Source organism: Cyprinodon variegatus, unplaced genomic scaffold (assembly GCF_000732505.1).
Source record: "Cyprinodon variegatus isolate N-32 unplaced genomic scaffold, C_variegatus-1.0 Scaffold396, whole genome shotgun sequence".
NCBI classification, from domain to species: Eukaryota; Metazoa; Chordata; class Actinopteri; order Cyprinodontiformes; family Cyprinodontidae; genus Cyprinodon; species Cyprinodon variegatus.
In genome coordinates, this window is record NW_015150849.1 from 16,325 (window position 1) to 35,643 (window position 19,319).

At 39.0% G+C, this 19,319-nt stretch overlaps 1 protein-coding gene across 1 annotated transcript in view; it reads left to right on the plus strand.

The window, feature by feature from the left end:
* Positions 1 to 19,319, plus strand: part of LOC107092817 (centrosomal protein of 112 kDa-like) — a gene marked incomplete at its 5' end in the record, with an annotated part of 37,560 nt that overhangs the window by 8,946 nt on the left and 9,295 nt on the right. Inside the window, one exon of the mRNA XM_015387475.1 lies at positions 13,939 to 14,028. Within this exon, the coding sequence (XP_015242961.1) occupies positions 13,939 to 14,028 (90 nt within the window). The remainder of the gene's footprint in view (positions 1 to 13,938; positions 14,029 to 19,319) is intronic.

Here is a 19,319-nt window from a genome sequence, read left to right on the forward strand (position 1 = left end):
ATTAAATAGAAATGAAATGCAACTGTCACAACATCATGAACCACAGTCTGTGTTTTAGGTGTTAAGCAAATCAACAACTAGATTTTGACTGAGTGCATTTACTTTATGGCTTATAAAGTCACTAATTTCATGGGACAATGCCATTTTATAAAGTTTTAGATTACTTTTACTGTGTTTCCTCCCTTACCTGCATTTAGCATAAGAGAGGGAAATGGGATTACTAACTTCCAAAAAGTTTCACCCCATTTGGTTCCACATTTCAGAAAAAATAGCACACACACAGAATCAGTGTGTCCTGTTCGTTTCAGATCTAGAACCCCATCAGGATTGCTTTTATTTGTGTCTAAGGACACAATCTCTATAAAATGTTCAAACATAAACAGTTTGAAACTCCTAAATTGTTTTTACTTTGGCTATAGTATGTATTACCTATGTCTTCTGGATATCAGGACATGTGTAGCTGGTTTATGATCGATTACAGTAAAAGTTACCTAAGAGAATCAACTGTGAATAAGTTAAAGATTAAAAGGCAGATTATTGTCCTGCTAAAAAGAGAAAATAATATATCAAAAATGTTGCGCAGGAATGGCTGCCCTGGATCCATAAAAACAAAGTTCTGCCCCTTACTGGGGCTGTTACATACATAGGAGACGCTTCTACCCTCATAATGTGATTAAGGCCAAATAAAAGCAGTAGGAACAGAGGAGAGGTGAGTCACTGGTCTTAGAAAACTACCCTGCTCCCTGGAACAGGTGCCTGCCATATATCTTGATTTGTAATTATTTATCTTTTATGCTTTGCTATCGCTTTAATGGTGCCTCAATTGCAAAGTCTACCCCACCAGACACATCCTGTTTGCTTTATACTTTTGTTTCTCAAAGTTATCTCACATTTCCTCTTGATCTTTTTATTTAGTGTATGGTGTCTTGAAGTTATTCTGTTCATCTGATAAGAACTTGTTTACACGGTTATTTGATACGATGTTTTAAGTTTTAATGATTAGTTTCTTTCTACTTTTCCATGCATATTGTCTATGAGTGTGAACGTGCATTATCTGACTGAACTGAAACCCACATTAGCCTGCCAAGAGAAAGCTGCACACACAAAAAAAAACTTGTGTCTTTTCTCTGGCACACCCTGTCTTTCCAACTCTGTATCTTCCAATTCTTTCTGTCTCAAACTCTGTTTTTGCACTCATATTCACAAGCACACATGCTCACCTCACTCTGCCAAAAGGGAGAGGTGGCTGGTGAATAAACAATGGCACTCCGCCCATAGTGTCACCCGCCTGGGCTTTGATCAGCACCGCTGTTCCTGTTCCCCACAGCCGCGCTTCCTGTCTTTCTACCTGCCGAATCTTTTCCATGGCGGCACGCAAACACATGCGCACGCTCCCACCTATAGCCTAGTGTTTGTGGGTCTAGATGGAGCCTCTCCGGTTTTCACCTTGCTCGGGTTCCTGAGTCTTTATCTGAATAGGTCTCTCACACAACAGGCCTTTGAGTTAGTGCCCTTTTCTGGGCAGTGTTGCGTCCTTGAACATACACCTTCACACACTCTGTGTCACTCACATAGATAGGAACACGCAGCTTTGATCCCGGCACAACCAGCAGCAACTTCTGCAACGAGTCAAAGAGAAGGTCCGGGTCCTCCGGGTGAAATGACAGTAGGCGTGTTACATAATGCAACAGTGACCATTGTCTTCCCATGTTTGAGGATGAGAGGGAATATATGAGGTGTGGTGTTGCACTACACAGCATAGTCCTTGTCAAACTCACAGTTGATGTAGTCTTTGTGAACTAGTTGCTTGGCTTTTGTGCATAGGTAATATTAACAAGGGGTCGTGTGCACACATGCCAAGCCACACAAACATGCGCACTTTCACAGCGGCTAGTTGTAGCAGCTGCACTTCTTCTGTAGTTGTGTAGTTATGTATGCATTAGTTTCTGAGGGGGTTGAAAGGATGACTTTGCCTGTGGGAAGGAATGGCAGCCCTGGATCAAGAACAGGTGTGCTGGATCCTCCCTGCTGCAGAGGCAAAGAGCTGCTTCAAACATTTTGTGTACGCAAGCATGGATTTGTCCCCCTGCGTTCCAGCATGCGTCCTTCAAAACAACCGAGAGATCTTTGCTTCAACCTTGAGCCCAGCATTTGTTTACTAAAGTTTCTCATCCATCTGTGTTTCTGCGACTTTGTTCTTTTTTTTTTTGGTGAAACAAAATAAATCTTACAGTTGGAGTTTATATTTACTGGTGTGAAGTGATTTTTACCACATCGTTGTGGCTTTGCATGGTTGTGTATCTCTGTGTGTCCTTTGTTTTATGTAGGCTGTGGCAAAACTTGCTGAAGTTAGTTTGGCCTTGCAAACTATAACAACAAAACTGTACTTTGAGTATTTTAGATGCTATGTTAATGGGCATGGTGGAGCTCATTTTGATGATTTAAGAGCATTTAACTTATATTTTTAACACCTTTGTAAATCCCTTTTGCACATGTGATAAGCTACTTTATTTAATGACATAACCGTTCCTATTTTTCTAATATCAACAAAAAATGAACGGATTCTGAACTACTTTATTCGTTTTCTGCTATCTAATGAGTTCTGTTTACTTTCAGCTGGGTGTTGCATTTGTTGATGAAATAGATTATGATTATGCTTTGGCACATTAAACTCCCAAATGCAGAAATGTTGAGGCAATTAAACTGCAACAAAACTTTAATCTCATGTTATCCAACTTAGGAGTGTATCCAAGTCTTTAACAGTTAAGTTTCCATGACGTTCAGCATAGTCATGGGAATAACGGCATCCAACCCATGATCAAAAGGCTTGAAGAAAAGAAACCTCTTTCTTTATGGTCTTTATCATGGATCTTTGTCATGGGCGGATTTAGTCCCACTCTTATCTGCAAGGTTGTTCAGCTCTTAGAGCGTTACTGACGTTTGTTTTTGTAAAGTTTCTTAAGTTCCCCTCTACAGCATATCAATCAAGTTCTGAACTTTGACTGGACCATTAGAAGAAATAGATTCTTTTGTTTTTTTCTTTATATTATCTACTATTTTATGTATGTTTTTGTTGATGATTACCTGTGAGGTAACCTTAGCTTACTGAGGAAGGCTTTCACACAGATTCCAGATTCTTAATTCAATGACTGCCAGATGCCAAATATCACACTATTTGGAGGCTATTCTCCCTCTCACAGTGTTTCAAAGCAGAAAGGATGTATTTATTTTACAAAACAATTTTATAGTTATGGGAACCTTCTATTTCCCATGACTGCATTCACTGAGCATTTACATTACATTTAGAAGATGTCTAACTTTTAACTCCCCAGGCAGTATTGCATAAGAAACACTTGATCTTCAAAGAGTCCAACTAAGAAGAGCTAAATTGTGTGGGCAAAAAACAAAAATTAAAAAAATTACATGTTCAATGAGTGGGCGTGTTGCAGATAATTTCCAGAAATTACATGCAAACCGGTTCAGTTCTGCCCTATTTGAATGAGTAAATTGTGTGCCCTACTGGCAGTTTGGGAGTGGCTGTGAAATAGAAATGAACTTCTAAGCAATGGAGTTAGAAGCAATAACAATTATAAAACCTTTTTGAAAAAAATAGTGATAATAATGGTCAAGATTATTAATAGTGCACTTCACATAAAATAATACCAAACTGCTACTAACAAGGAGGACAAAAATAAAGATAAAATATGAACAAATATATTAAAGATTTAAGAATGAGTCATAAAACCTAAAAAAATGTTTACCTTTTTTGTTGTTCTCCAAATTTTCAGCAGGATTACACTTTAAAGAGCTGCATTTACCTCCACCAGCTCCTCACATGCTTCAAGCAACATATTGCTAAACAATTTAAGCTCAGAATAATTCAACAATACAAAACTGTTACAGAGTCCAATTATTTAGAGGAGAAAAGTACCTCTATTAAAAAGCAGAAATGCTTACTTAAGGCATGTGTATTTATTAGATTGTGTTTGTCTGGTGGTGGTTCTAAATGTTTAATTTAGTTTCTTAATAAACATAGATAATCTCTCTAAAGGCATAATTTGTTCCCCAATAACCGCAGACATTTTTACTTGCAAGTTTGAATTTAACATTAGAACCTGCTAAAGACAGACGACTAAACTTCACCCTCTGTCAGTGTCGGGTTTGATAAATCTCATTGCAGGTGGATATTTTTTACATTTGCATGGTTTGATAGGTATATTTATAAAGGCACAATGCAAAAAAAATTTTTGCACGCACTGTTCCACTTATTTTACACACGTATATCGATTTGAGCTGGTGTGTAGATCAGTTTTGTGCATGCTAACAAGTTTGCACATGTTTAAAGAGGATTTCTGTTATGTTACTTTAATTGTTAAAACTACTTGACCCATGGTACTTTGGAAAGCACTTGACACGCCGCTTACCGTTTAACCCAGAACTGTAACTTGAAGATGTTCAGAAACTTATTAAGATATTTTTGCTTGCTAGGAGAAACCCATCATTAGGTTATATGTGATAAAGTTGACAAAGTGGTATGAAAGTATAATCTAGTTACACTATCAGTGTGTGCTCAAATGGAAAAATGTGTGAATGTAATGTAAAAAGCTTGGGGATCCCCTCACATGCAGTAAGGCCTGCCTGCAGTAAAAGTTCCTTAAAAATGTGATTTGTATCTTGAAAAATGGGAATCAGGCAACCTAAGATATGGTTGTCTGTGTTCTTACCAGCTTTAAATTAGTAAAACTAGCAACTTATTACATTTGGTACCTCCAAAAGTGAAAACATATGTAACGAAAGGCAAAAATGAAACTAACAGAGTGGATTTAAAACTCCCCTCTGACTCCACAGCAGTACAACATTAACTCACTTGAGTCAACATGCATGTGGCAGCGGTGAAATGAAGAGAAAAAAGGAAGAAGCCTCCAACAAACCTGGGATCTAGAGGAGACATAAAGACACTGATCCATCAATGTTTGCTACAGATAATGAAACAGTTAATGCTGCATTATCTCCATCAGTGGCTTCAGTCAGCATAGAAACAAAGCTAAACAGATTAGCTCAGAGCTACCAGTCAAGGTAAACACAGTAATATTGGGCAAGTTATGTCATCTATTAACATTGCTCTTACTTAGATTCTAAAGGACAAAGAACTTAAAGCCCTTTTTAGACGCACACAGAAATGAAGATTAAACTCTCTTTGCTGAGCTCAACTCAGTCATTCAACAACAAGATTTTTTTATTTTTCTCTTCATACAAATATGAAACACTACGATTATTTTGTGCCTGAAACTCAACACGTGTGCATTGTCGGCTGATTGATTACTTTTCCAGCTGTGGACAGTGTTTGATCTTCATATCAGAGGAGGAGGAAATAAGGGAGGGATTACATTCCAGGATGCTACAACAGAGCGTGGGAAGTGGAACAGCTCATATAGACCTTGATCTACTGGCAGACAACAAACAAGAATGACTCACTAACCTGGAGTTTCTAAACATGTGGGGAACTTGAGTTGAACTTAACAATTATTTAGCGATAAACCATTTGATAAACAGAATATATTTATAAGTGCCGACAGACAAGTAAGCAGAAAAACAGAACAGGCATATGGCACAACACTTTGGAGTTGTTTCCTATTCTCTTTCTACCATTGCTTCCAGCAGCTGAAAGTTAGAGAACAGCGTGTTCCCCCTGTGGGCATAACTCATTTGCAGCGTGTCTTCATTAGCGCCGAAATTGTCTCACGACTTTCATCAGCAGTCCCAAACACGCCTCCATAGCTGTGCAGGCGTGTGCTCAGGTTCTGAGGTACGGGAAGGTTCCCGGGCCGCTGCCGTCGCTCTGTTCTTTCTCACTTGCCTCTTGAGCAGGAAAACTGCTGCGAAAGCATCAAAGAGCTGCAAAGCAGGTCAGTTCACACCGATATCAGAGTTACATTTCACAGGGCTGTCCTGGTTGACTGGCTTAACCACATGTTTTTATTACTACACGCAGGCAGACAAGATAGCAAAGCAAAAGTTTCTCTTCTCCAACACCTCAGGAGGGAGACCTTCCCCTCCTCCACCACCTCCTCCTACAGCTTCTTTCTTCTTTACCTTTCACTGCAATCCTTTGATAAAAGTGCAGATAAAATAGAAGTTTCACTCATCTCTCTGACCATCCATCTCTCCTTGAGGTTAGCACCTCTTTTATTATTTACTATCAGATCAGTAGCCATACGTACAAACAAAGCCTTGTTCTGTTGGGGCTGCTGTCTGTGTGGGCAATACATCTTTGTATATGTATGTCTGTGTGTATCTTCCTCGTTTCTTACTTTTTTCCCTGTTGATGTGTGTGTATGTGTGTGTCCTTGGCTGGAGGCGGTGCAATGTGAGGTTTTTTGCTGCTGTCTGATGTCGTCCAGCCTCAGTGTCATTAGAGGATCTCTTTAATCCAGACTCTGGGAGAAACTTCTGACAGCACGCTGCAAATAGAAGGGCCCCGCCGCACATGAAGAGCAGCTCGGCTCCTAACAAAACACCAAGTTTAAAGAGGCCCCTGGCCTTTTTTCCTCCTCCCACCGTTCCCTCCCTTCTTTCTTCTTTTGCCTTTTTCTCCTGCCCTCCATTGCTTTTGCTTCACCCCGGGGAAACGCGCTCGCCTTATCTGCGCAGGAGGACCACCCAGGAAAGAATGACTCAGGCTTTGCTGCGTTTATGTGTGCACGTTTTATGTGCGCCGCACAATCACTGCGCGCTGATTTGACCGAGCACACATTTTTAGAACTTGCTGTTAATATTGATGCATGCCTATACCTGCATGGATCCCTCTGAGCAGTGTGTGTCAGTGCTTGCGAGCACCCGTGCCCCACTGCTCCTTTGAGGTGAAAGTTTGCAGTGAGATAGAGGCTGAGGCCCGATTGTTGATGGAGAGGCAGGAGGGAGAGACCTTCACACCTCACTACTGTTAAAACCCCAAGGCAGGAGTATGCTGATGACCGGGCCTCTGTAACCCAGACACCAGCTTTTACTTACCTCAGATTCTTGCCCTTTTTTTATTTCTAACTTTCTGAAAGTTTTATTTCCCATCGGATTTGGTCGAATGTCTTCAACGAACAACTTTCTGCGCCAGGCTTTGTTCTGTTTTTCATTCCTGTCACACCCCTTCATCAAGAAATCCATTATGTCGTTTTTCCTGCTTGGTTATATTCATGCTGCTCTCTATGGCAAATGAACTGCAGATCATCAGTGTCCTACAACCTTTGAACCTACCACTACACCGTCAGTTACAGAAAGCAACTTTTTGTCCTGCTTTAATAACTCATTCATGACTAATTTTAAAAATGACCCATGTACCTTGCGTGTCATCGGTTCCTGTTGTCATTATTGACATGTTTTAAAGAAAACATTTAACTTTTTTTCGGTATTTGCTCATAAAATGGAAAAATAATTTGGTGCACAGATTTGAGTTTTTTTGGGATGTATGTTTTACTAAACTCCCAAAAAAAACTCAAACCGTCATGGTGGCACTAAACCAACCCTTTTTATACTCACAATAATACGTGGATAAATGGCTAAGTGAGGGAACTACAGGTTTTTTGTAGGCATGGCAAAATTCTGCGTGGATGTTTGACTTCTCCTCTTATCATGCAGTTTATAAAAAGTACAGAGAAGCCTGGAATCTGTTCTAAGGTTTTTCCAGGTTTGGAAGAATAAACAGAAAGCAAAGCTCTTTCTGAACCTTATTTCCCAAAGATCTGTCTATCTATTAGTCAATGCTCTGTTGTTGTTTTTTTAACAGGTTTTCAGTGTTTTTCTTCTTTCCTTTTGTTAGATCATTCCTTCCTTTTATTTGTTCCTACATTGCCCCCTTCTTTCCTTTTATTATTTGGTTGTTCTTGCCTTCTGTCTTACTATCCTTTGGTATTTCATTTCTTCCTCTGTCACTCCAACCTGTGTTCTCTACATCCTTTAGTTGTCTAAGCTTTCTTTTTTCTTTCCCTTTTGATGTACTTTCTTTATTTTTCCTTCCATTATTTCCTTGCTCCTGTTTTGCTCACTTTTCTATACTTCCATTTCTGAATTTTATCTTTGTGTTGTTTGTTTCTTCTTTCCACCTTTTTTTTTTCATTCACTCTTTCCTTCTGTCCATGATTCATTTCCAGGGATATTTCGAGCTTGATTTACAGTAATATTCAACTCTGTGCTATTTCAGAATTCGTTGTCTTGTTTTATCCTTTCCAATACCAGTTTTGATGTACCTCAGAGATCATTATCTTGTGGAAAACACCAATTTTTGCCCAGCGTTTGTTCATGTAACATTTAATTTGTAAAATATAAAACTTTATATCAAAGATCTTGCACCATAAGCAGAAAAACAGTCCCACAACATGATGCTGCCTCCACTATGGCTAACAGTGACAAGGTGTCCAAGGATAGCCATAAATCCACTGAACATTCACTGTTAGGGCTAAATATCTCAGATTTGTCTCATCTGAACTTAAAGACATTTCCTGGACTTATGCTTAGACAAACTTTATCTTCATTTTGTATACACAGAGTGTAAACAAAACAAATTTCGTTTTGTATATCTCTCATGACATTTCTATTTCTTAAAGTGTAGCAGTGATCAAATGTAAACATTGGAAGGAAAAAAACGTAGTGCAAAAAAAACGCATTGATACGGTCAGTTTGTTGCAGAGACTGTGACATGATTTATAGGTTTTTTCAACATTTACCTTCTTTTTTCAGTTGTTCTGGGGTTTTTTTCAACAGTTCAGCTATCTGATTGCAATAGGTAAGAAGCTGTTTCGGAATCTGCTGGACCTGCCTCAAATGCTGCGAAGCCTCTTCCCAGAGGGCAGCAGAAAGAACAGTCCATGGTGGGGGTGTGAGGGGTCATTAATAATGTTATGGGCTCAGGACACGCAGCGCTGGGATAACATGTATTTTATGGAGGGAAGAGGAGCCCTGATGATCCTACTCTCCTACCTTTCTTCCTTCTGCAGCGCTGCAGCCTCCACACCACACAGTGAGACAGCTGGTCAGAACGCTCTCCATGTTGCTTCTCTAGAAGGTGGTGAGGATGGGTGGGGGCAGGTGGGCTCTCCTCATCCACCGCAGGAAGTAAATGTCTTTTGTGCCCATTTGACCAGTGAGGAGGTCCAGGTGAAGGCGTTAGAAGGTGTTTGTTGATGGCTAAATGCTTACTTACTTAGATATATTAGAAGCATGCGTGCGTATTTGATGCTTGTTAATATTCTGAACCAAAATAAATCCAAACAAAATAAATGTCATCCAAGTGTTGCGTAATCAAACCATTGTGAAAAGAAACCTCCTGCATGCATCCAATGGATAAGCTTATAAATCTTTGTACAATTCTTAACACTCAAAGGCTGTGCAAAGTAAATTTCACCATTTTTACCCATCTGCAAGGGTCAATAAGGTGGTTATGAGTAAAACTATATTTATTTTGCTTTGAGGAAATACCCGGTGAGAAGTTTTAGTGTAATCACGCTATCTCTCCATCTATATTTGTTTAACTTGGTTTCTTTTAACTAAAAAAACAAAAAAAAAACAAGTATGTTTTCAGCCTTTAATAGACATGAGCTAAACTTAAATCCATGAATTTACACTCATCCAGGAATTAATTCGTAAATTCATCATCATATTGTCATACATGTATTGCAGAGTAATTCCCCTGGATTAAATTCAAACTAAGGGCAGGTGTTTGTAACTTCAGCAACATGTTTTCCCGTCAGTATTGTCTCTGTCTATTAGACTGGTGGAGCTATTTGTTGTCAGCTGCGAGTAATTTAATCTCCATCCTGTCTGACACTAGTAATGACTAAATAAGCCTTTTTTCCTGACTCACAAAGCATCGCTGTTCTTTAGCAGAATCGTCCCATAAGATTCTGCTAATGATGTGACAAATGTTGAACTTGTGAACTCTGACGTGTTCTGAGCACGTCAAATGCAGATGCCACAAGAAAAACATGTGTCACACGTGAAGCCCTGTATTTAGCTGTCCTTCCCAGAAGAAGTGGACCAGATATGCTGTGTCACAGTGCGGGAAGTCGGGCATGGGTTCAGAAAGGGATTTGTCAGACTTTTCTCATCTTCCTCATCCCTGCTCCGGCGAGCTTTACCATTTTAAATGTATGAAAGATAAAGGGAATGAATAATGGAAGGAGTCTTATAGTTGTTTAATTATTAACTATGTATGAAAAAAAAATCCTTCAAAAAAAAAAAATACAATTATTTTAAGAAATTACCACATTTTTAAAATTATAAAAGACACAATGTGATGGAAGGGGTTAAATGATCGGTACCTTTCTCAAACATGTCATCCAAATACAAGTGACAAAGAGTGTTAGTTGAATTGTTTTTATATAGCTGGATGGGCTGCCTTTAAGTTCATCACTTTGTACTCCTGTTTCCTACCAATGCATCCATGTCTACTTCCATTTTCTGCCTCTCAGCAGTCTATTTTTATAATCCCACATTTAACCTGAGGTTTCTAGAATTTCTTAATTTTCCTGCTTTTGATAAGTATAGACTCTGCATCATATTCCTAAGTCAAAATATCACTGTTTCACGGTAATATGATTATAGCTCTATTTCTAAAATGAATTTAAAAAGAAAGAAGAAAAAAAAAATGAAATGCTTGCTGGATTTTGGGCTGATCTTCAGCATAATATCTACCATCATGGTGAAATATTTTTGTTAAATTTATTGTAAATAATGCAACCATTTTTTTTTGCATACTTAGTTACTTTAACACATTTTTTTTTCATGTTAGCAGGGTAGGACATAAAACAAGTGTGTTAAAGTAACTAAATATCATTAGGTAGATACCAAAAGCGATTTACGTTCTTTTTTCAGGTGGTAAAAGCTGTTTTTAGATGATAGATGTCATGCTGAAATTTTTCTCACTATACTTTTATGTGCAGAGTCATTCTTTCATTTTTGTCTCTTATATATAGAATCCATACATGCACAGGGATTGAGTATTTTCATCCTTTTACTTAAAACTGATTCACAAATCTAATTCACATTTCATCAACTCCAACATATCAACCTGTCTGCTTTATTAACACGGTGGTAGTACTTGTTTAACCAACTCCTAACACTAAAGGGAGCTTTTTAATTATAAGATAACACAAACATTACTTTTAATTTAGCCCTTGGTAATGCTCCAGAGGTGTTACATTGGAAAAAATTGAAATCTAAATAAGTCATTTTTTCTTAAAATAAGTGATTTTTTTATTGAGAAGATAAATGAGATACTTTGCCAATGGAACAAGGTAATTCACAGTTGAAATAAGAAAAAACAAATTAAACCCTTATTTTAAGGGTAAAAATACTCAGTCCATTGGCAAATCATCTTATCTACCTACTCAAATTAAAGGTAAATACACTTAATTTAAGTGTTGACTGATTTGTGGATGGTTTTTGCAGTGTATCATATTAGGTGTAATGCTTCCTCTGGCTGCTGCTCCCTGAATGCATGAAGACAGACCTTCATGAGGCCAAACTATTCCCTTCAGCCACCGTTTAAGCTGTAGAGCTAGCAGCTACAAAGGGGTAGGTGGTGGGAGGAGCCATGAAGCTGCAGTGACTCACAACCTGAGCTGAGCACTTTAATGATTTCTCTGATAAGTTTATAAAAATACTGATAAAACAGGGTGGAGAAACCATGACTTTTTCATTCCAGCGTTTACTGGGAAACCGGTAACTAATTTTTTTCAACGTTCCAAATGACCCCCACCTTTCCTCCTTCTATCCTTACCTCCTTCCTTTCTTCCTTTTCCTTCATATGTGGTTTCTTAATCCCTTTCTTTTCTCTTCTTTTTTATTTCTTTTTTTATCTCTATTTTTTTAATTATTGCTTAATTTGCTTTCTTTATTGCTTCCTACCTTTCCTTTCTTCCTTCATGTATCTCCTAGCCTAATTTCCCCATTGTTTTTTCATCTGTTCTTCCTCTCTGATCTTTCTTTGCTCCTACATTCCTTACTTCCTTTTCTTACAGTTTGTTTTTTTAAAGCTGTCCTGCTGTAAAAAAAATATACTATGATCACAGTGAACTGCAGTATTTTCTATTTTGTAATAAACTTTAAGAACTGTCGACTTTTTTTCTGGGATTTTTATTAATAATTTGGATAATCACAAGAAGGTTTTTTTTTCTCACCCAAAGTGGACACGTATTGAGGCAATATGCCTCCACAACTTTCCGAAAGTGCAGAATGGGAAAGGGACAAAATGTCTGGCAATTGTCTGGGTTTAAATGCCCAAGATTCATAGACTGCATTGAAATATGTTTATTAAAAAATAATAATAATGCACAATTTAGATGGGCTTGCAATTAAATGAATCCGACCATACTAGCATACTAGCACCAGGCTTTGTTCAGATTGGAAAGCACTCTGACACAATGCGGCACAGTGGCTCTTGAAGGCCCTGGATTATTCTATCATTATCAGTTGATCACATAAATCTGCTGGAGAAAGAAAAGTGTAAAGCTGGTTCATCATAGCCCATCCTGAAATGATCATATCAGCCGTAACCATTGATAAATGAATGAATAACATTGACAAACTTCTTATCTGATAATGAAAGGGATTAATCAGGGAGCAGCTTAGGAGCATCTACTATGCTGACTCCACAAACCTGATGAAAATACCCTGGAACCAAATGAACATTGCTAGCACTGTTTTAGCATGAGCTTAATAGAGATTATGTGTAGATCTGGACCCACTCATCCTAACCTATCTTATCCAACACTTACCGTAACTCAAATCACCTCCAGTAAAGACAATGATTTCTGACTCAACTTTGGCTTTGAATTACAATAATCTTAAAACATGCTTTTCCCAGGTCAGCATCACAACCTGAAAGGTAAGGGATCATAAATCTAAATGATAATTTTATTGTCAGATAAAAGATTATTAAATAATTCTTAATCCAGACTCTTCAAGTATCCTTTATTTTCAATGGGAACATATTATAACAGTAGACTTTATGCTTGATTAGAGTATCGTTCATTTTGTTTTCCGCGTCCCTATAATTTAGCTTCGGACACTTTTCTTTTATAAGGTTTTTGGAGGGTAGAGTTCATTAAAAGGCTTGATGATGATTCAACCTATTATTGGTATGGGTTCAATGTTTGGGCTAGATCCATATGGAACTCCTTATATCTGAAAAGTATTGATAGAATAGACCAAAAATCAGGAGAATTTTTCCACCAGATTCAGCTCCTGTTTGTCGGACTGGATTTAATAACACGGCTGACTCAAGTTTCAGCTGTTTACCTCTCAGAGAGGTGCAGCTCAGAGGTTCCTTCTTGCCCTGAAGCTTTGTAGTCTGTGTGATTTATGTCAGTTGAGTGGGCTGCAGATCAGGTGGCCACGTCTATCACCTGGACTGTGTTTCCTTCTGCTCAGAGAGTCATCCCACCAACACCTGGCCCTCTCACTCTGCTCCAGTGGGGGCGATTCCGCCGATATTGATTGTTACCAGAGCCTCACACACTTCATGCACGTGTGTGTGTTTCTGCGGTGCTCGCCTGCACGAATGCACACCTGCATTTGAGTGCATATCCTTCTCTCTGTTTTCCATACCGACTAATCAGAGATGAGATCTGTGCTGAAAACATCTGGATCTGGGTTATACTCAGGAACTCCACCTTTCTATCACTTACAGGCAAAGAGAAGAGGAACAGACCTTTTCAGAAACACTCAGACTCTTATTGTTCTCTTGCATTTCTTTTTTGTGGTTGTAAATGAATTCCTCATGATTGGAATAAAAAAATATGGCTCTTCTGGTTCTCTTTTGGTTTTATGTCCCATCTGAACGTTAAGCTGCTTGTGTCTATCAGCTTGTGTCACATGTTAACCCATGATGAACCGTTGGGGTTTTTTTTTTTTTGGTTCAACCAACTGAGCGGCATTTTGTTTTCCCAGGCTCTGCTAGAAAAGGTGGAAAACCTGCAGAGACAGCTGCACTGTGCGGAGAAGAAGCTGCTCAGCAAAGAGCTGGAGTCAGAAGAGAGGGTAAGGAACCTGTTTGTCGTTTTCCTTCAGTCTCTTCTTTTCCATTCTTTTCAGCAGGCATTTGCTGCTTGCTGTCATCATTGCATCACTCTTTTTTTTTTTTTACTTTGCCTTCAGCCTTTTGCATCACAGCCTTCAAATTCTTCTTGATCATGCAGCCTTTTCTGTTGCTCTTAAAACCCGCCCTTTAACACCTCTTTTTTTTCCTGCTTTATCACTTCATGTTGCAATCCCCTCTCTTCTGATTTACTATTCAGAGTTGGTCCTCCAGGGGGCCACAAAATAAAAACAACATATGTTCTTAGCCTTTTTCCTCCCCTGCCCTCTCCCACCTACAACCTCTTCTCTCCTGTTCAGTCAGCGATATGCCCCCTTGCACATTTCCCAAATTCCTTGAGATCTGGCCTCAAGAGCCAGCGCCTAGAGCCAAGAATGCCACCACTGCCTGTGTTCAAAAGGGACGCTCTGGTTCACACACACACACCCCGTGGCTGTGGAGATTGCCCTGTAATCAGGCTATGTTTTGACCTTGACACACACAGAGAAGAAAGAACTAATGACTGTGCTCAGGCAGGAGGTTGGTCTTTGTACTGCGGTATGTACACCAAAGGCATCGGTTCCCCCCTGTTCCCTCTGATCCACCCTCTGACCCTTGCACACACTTCACACAGTCCTTGCACGTCTCCCTGTCTGGCCGCCATAAATTGAGCTGATGGCGCTCACTTGTCCTCCGGAGCCACTGCTCCACACCTTGTTGTGCTACAGGGTATCCTTTATGTTTATTGCAAGGTTATCTAATCTTTCTTTCTTTAAATTGTTTCATATGACGCCTCGCTAAAGTACTCATACCTCTAATAGAACTGAGATGAATTCCACCACAAGGTGCAATTTAAAAAAAAATCTAGTAAATGTGGCCCCTTTACTTTCATACCTCTAAATAAAACCAGTGAAACAACTGGCCGTTAAAAGACCCCAGATTGATGGAGTGTAGCGGTGTGACCCACTTATGGTCAGCAGAATGTTTTTCTTTATCTTAGACAGATTGACTTAGACGGCCAGAAGAAACCTTTTCCTTTCTGTTTTTCCTGGTGCCAAAATCCGCTCCATCATGATTTCATCATGTCGAAGCAAAGTCTGAGTAAACAACTCAACGAACGTGACCAAGCCTTTGGTTCCACTTTTAGGTTGTGAACAGCTCATGATTCACCGCTTTGAACACGTTTCATTAATCTGCTGCATATTTTCTTTCTCTCACATTTGCTGCAGAGATATGAAGAGAGAAAAGACTATGAACAAAAAAAAATGTCTGAATCACTGGTTGGTGTGTATTTACAGCAAATCTCTCTTGCAGTGTGTGTTTTAGTTGGTAGTTAAGCCCTCATCAGTCCATGTACATTAATAGTTGAGGGCACTCTGATTTGCCTTTTCTTCCTCACTCACATATTGCTCTTGTTTATCTGCCAAATGTATCTTTTGTAATCTGATCTCTGGTCTGCTAATGCAGCTTTCCTGCCCAGACTTCACACAGATGTTGCTCGCCGTGCTCTAACTGGGGCCCTCGCCTCTAGAACGCCATCTCCTCAGCCTGCTGCATGGTTGATCTCTCCTTGAAGATGGTGGCCTAGAGAGGGCAGGTCTTTGTGTGAATAACTGAAGACAGGGCTGGCAGTTAAAACTAAAAGTTTCAGAGATCCCTCTCCCAGCAACAGATGTGTTTGCTTTTCCTTATATATATATATATATATATATATATATATATATATATATATATATATATATATATTACTGCAGTTTTCTGTCCACAAATGTTTTCTGTATACAGATTATTCATTCTTTTGTTGTTTTCATTCAAGAACATCACATCAGCTGGCAGCAGTCGGTCCTTTATTCCTCTATACAGTCTGGAAAAGTCTGGATTTTGATTGATAGTTTTTACATGTCTGGATAAGCATGAAAATATTAGTATATAGTATAATATTAGTATATTAACACAACAGACGTTATTTTTTTTGTCATCTAACTCTTATCCCTTTCCTTTCTTTCATGCATTTGTCTTTGCTTCCTTGTATCCTTGCTGCGCTCATTACTCTACAAAGTTTTTCATTCCTTCCTTCTTTTGCTTTTGCTCTTCCCTTCCTTCCTTGATAAATCTTTAGACTCCTTTTTACTTTGCTCTCCTTCCTTCCTTCCTTCCTTCCTTCCTTCCTTCTGTCATATTTTTGTTGTGTCTTAACCCCTTTTTCTTTCCCATCTTTCTTCCATCCTTGTATCATTCCTTATTACATAATTTTCTTGCATGTCTCCTTCATTTTTTAATCCTTGACGACTTTTCATTTTCATCTCATTTCTTTCCTTGCTTGTTTCCTTCCCTCTATTTACTCCATTTAATCTTTGTTCTCCTTTCTTGTCTTGCTTTCCTCCTCCTTATGTTCCTTTTCTCCAGTCCTTCTTTGCTTTCTGTATTTCCTCCATCTCTCCTACCATCTTTCATCAGTTTCCTTTCTTCTTTTTTAATATCTCTCCTTCCTTCCTTCTTGTGTCCTCTACTCCCACTCTCACCTTGTCGCCATATTTACAGCCTTCTCAATGTATAATGTATATCAGCCATAAACTGATACTGAATTTTATGCACAATATTTTAAAATGAATATAGCTCACTGGGAATTCTGGGAAGTAGAGTCAGTAATAGTCTGAAATTTGTATTTCTATAATGTATGGGATCCCTATATTACTGTATTGAGATGTGTGGCTCATTCTAGGCAGCATTCATTTTCATCTCACAGCTAAACGTTTTTTAATCCTGATCACTCTTCTAAACGCTCTGAGTTCCAACTCTAGTTGCCAAGGTGCAAACTTGCCGAACGCTGGCGTTTTAGATGTACCCTCTTGTTTCTGACAAGGTTTTCGTCACCTGGGAACAATACATGTAATAATGACTGCCTCCCCTCCCCTCACAATTTGTTTCATCCACACACACCAGCCTCATTAGCATGCATCAAGCCTCTCCAGCGATGTGACAAACTTCATTTGAACGTTAAAGGTGTTTAGGGCTTGTTCCGTTCTGCTGGCAGCTGTCACAAACCATGCCGCGTGACGCCGCTAAACATGAGAAAAAGTCAAAACCGCAATCTGAGGACTATATATAGATGAAAAGTTGTCATTTTAAGATGACTGGGAGGGGAAAACGACTGCTGCTTACAGTTTTCAAAATGGGACTTCATCAGGAACAAACAAAATCACATTTTTTTTATAGTCTGCATGGATCAAACTTGATTTGTCTTTAGAAAGAGAAAATAGTGGCACAGTTTTTTTGTTTTAAATGTGTCCCCTCTCCTCTGTTCTCCTTTCTCTCCTTTCTGCTCACATCTGGAGTCTGTCAGTGACCAAGCCCTCGTGACGGGTTTGATCAGCAACGTTGTTCAAAGACATTTCACTTTTTCTGCAATCGCTGAGGAGCATCCCCCCCCCCAGATGTCATCACACGTCTCTTTCTGCCTGTCGGGAAAACAAACATGCCTTTGCTGTAAAAAAGATGTTGAAAGAAAAAAAGTGTGCTTGCATGAAAGAAGAAGAGAGATGCAGAGGGAGGACCCATGGAAGAGAATGCAAAGCTGCAGGAGCGTTGTCTTTGAAAAGAAACAAGTCAGCCGTCTTTTGGGAAGTCAGATGCTTCTGTTTTGCATGTTTAACTCCTTGGAGAGTGTTAGCCAAGCACAGGTTCAAACAACAGAGATATTGTTATGACAGACTGCTGCTTCTCCCCACATGCTCTGAGTTAGATGGTCAATAACAAAACTATGAGTGTCTGCGAGGAGGGCCGCAAAACTATTTCCTGTTTTGCAGTTTTTCACTATTTTTTTCCTCAGATGTCATTTGATTGATCACCATTCTGATTAAGTTGGAAGGACAAGGAGGAACTGCTTTTCTATTTTTTATCGAATAGATACAAAATACAAAAAACGTATGTCCATTTTTTTCAACCCCATTTGCTTCAATTCCTTTAAACGGAACACAGTCCATCCAGTTACTACCTGTGTAATTCATTCCCAGTGTAACTAAGGCTTTTCTGTTAAGGCCTCTTAGGTTTTTTATTAGGTTTAGTGAAGAAACATCATTAAGACAAAGGAACAGATCAGGCAGATCAGGTAGAAATGTCCAATGTAAAGCAAATTAAGTGAGAAGATAATATCCTTTTCTTTTTCTAACATTCAGGCCATCATCGTTGTTTTGATGTACAGATTATGGCCCATTAATCAGAGATGCAGCCAACAGAACCTTAGTAACTAGAGGAACTGCAGAGATTAAATATTATCTACATTCAAAAGTGGCAGAATACAAACCCCCTCCACTGTGAAACATGGAAGTGGATCCATCATGCTGCGGGAATATCTTCCTTTGCACTAAAAGGGAAAGCTGAGCAGAGTTAAAGGAAAGATGGATTGAGCTAAATACACAAAAATGCTTAAAGAGAAGTAGTTAGAGTCGGAATATCTTCTTACTGCTCATGTGCTAGAATTACTTAGTTCAAGTCTAGATTAGAAAGCCAATTTACTGAAGATAAACCTGTATAGACTTATGGAGTGTACAGAAGACTTAACAGTTATATTTTTGTTTTGTTTTTTATTTAAAATGCATCCTTATGTTTCCACAGATCTGCACTAACAAAGTGCAGTATCATCTGTTTTTATAAGTGAGAAACAGAAAAAAATTGTCAGTGTCTCTATATATACTTAACAGGACAACGTACAGTATGTGATCCGCTTCCCCCTGCAGCTTTGTGAATATACTGTTGGAGCCTCCCTCATTCCAATGTATGTATGGGGCAGAAGATGGAGACAGCATTGCCACAAGAGAGCTTATAATTTAGCCCAAGCGGACCTCTCATTGCTGCGGTGGCGGCACCATACACGAATCAAGAATGCAAAACTAAGGAGCCGGGCTTTTGAAGAATCTGAGACTTGTATTCAGAGCGGTTGGACGTGTTTATTCAACCATTGTTTATTGCTTCGGTCTGAGGCAGTGAAGTATGTTTTGTCTTGGCCTTCCATTCTGTTATGACTACAGAAGCTGCTATAGATAGAGATAGTCGTCTTAAGGACGTTAAAATTAAAGCTTCTACAACCTGTTTTTTTTTTGTTGTTTTTTGTTGTTTAAAAAGGTTGCCTTTTAAACCGTTCCCGACCTCATTCTCACACAACAGGAGAAAAATAACATATTTTCTAAACTGATGGATTCCTAACCCACTGTAATTGCTCCAACACTTTAAAATGAATAGGTTTGAAAGGAGGCTG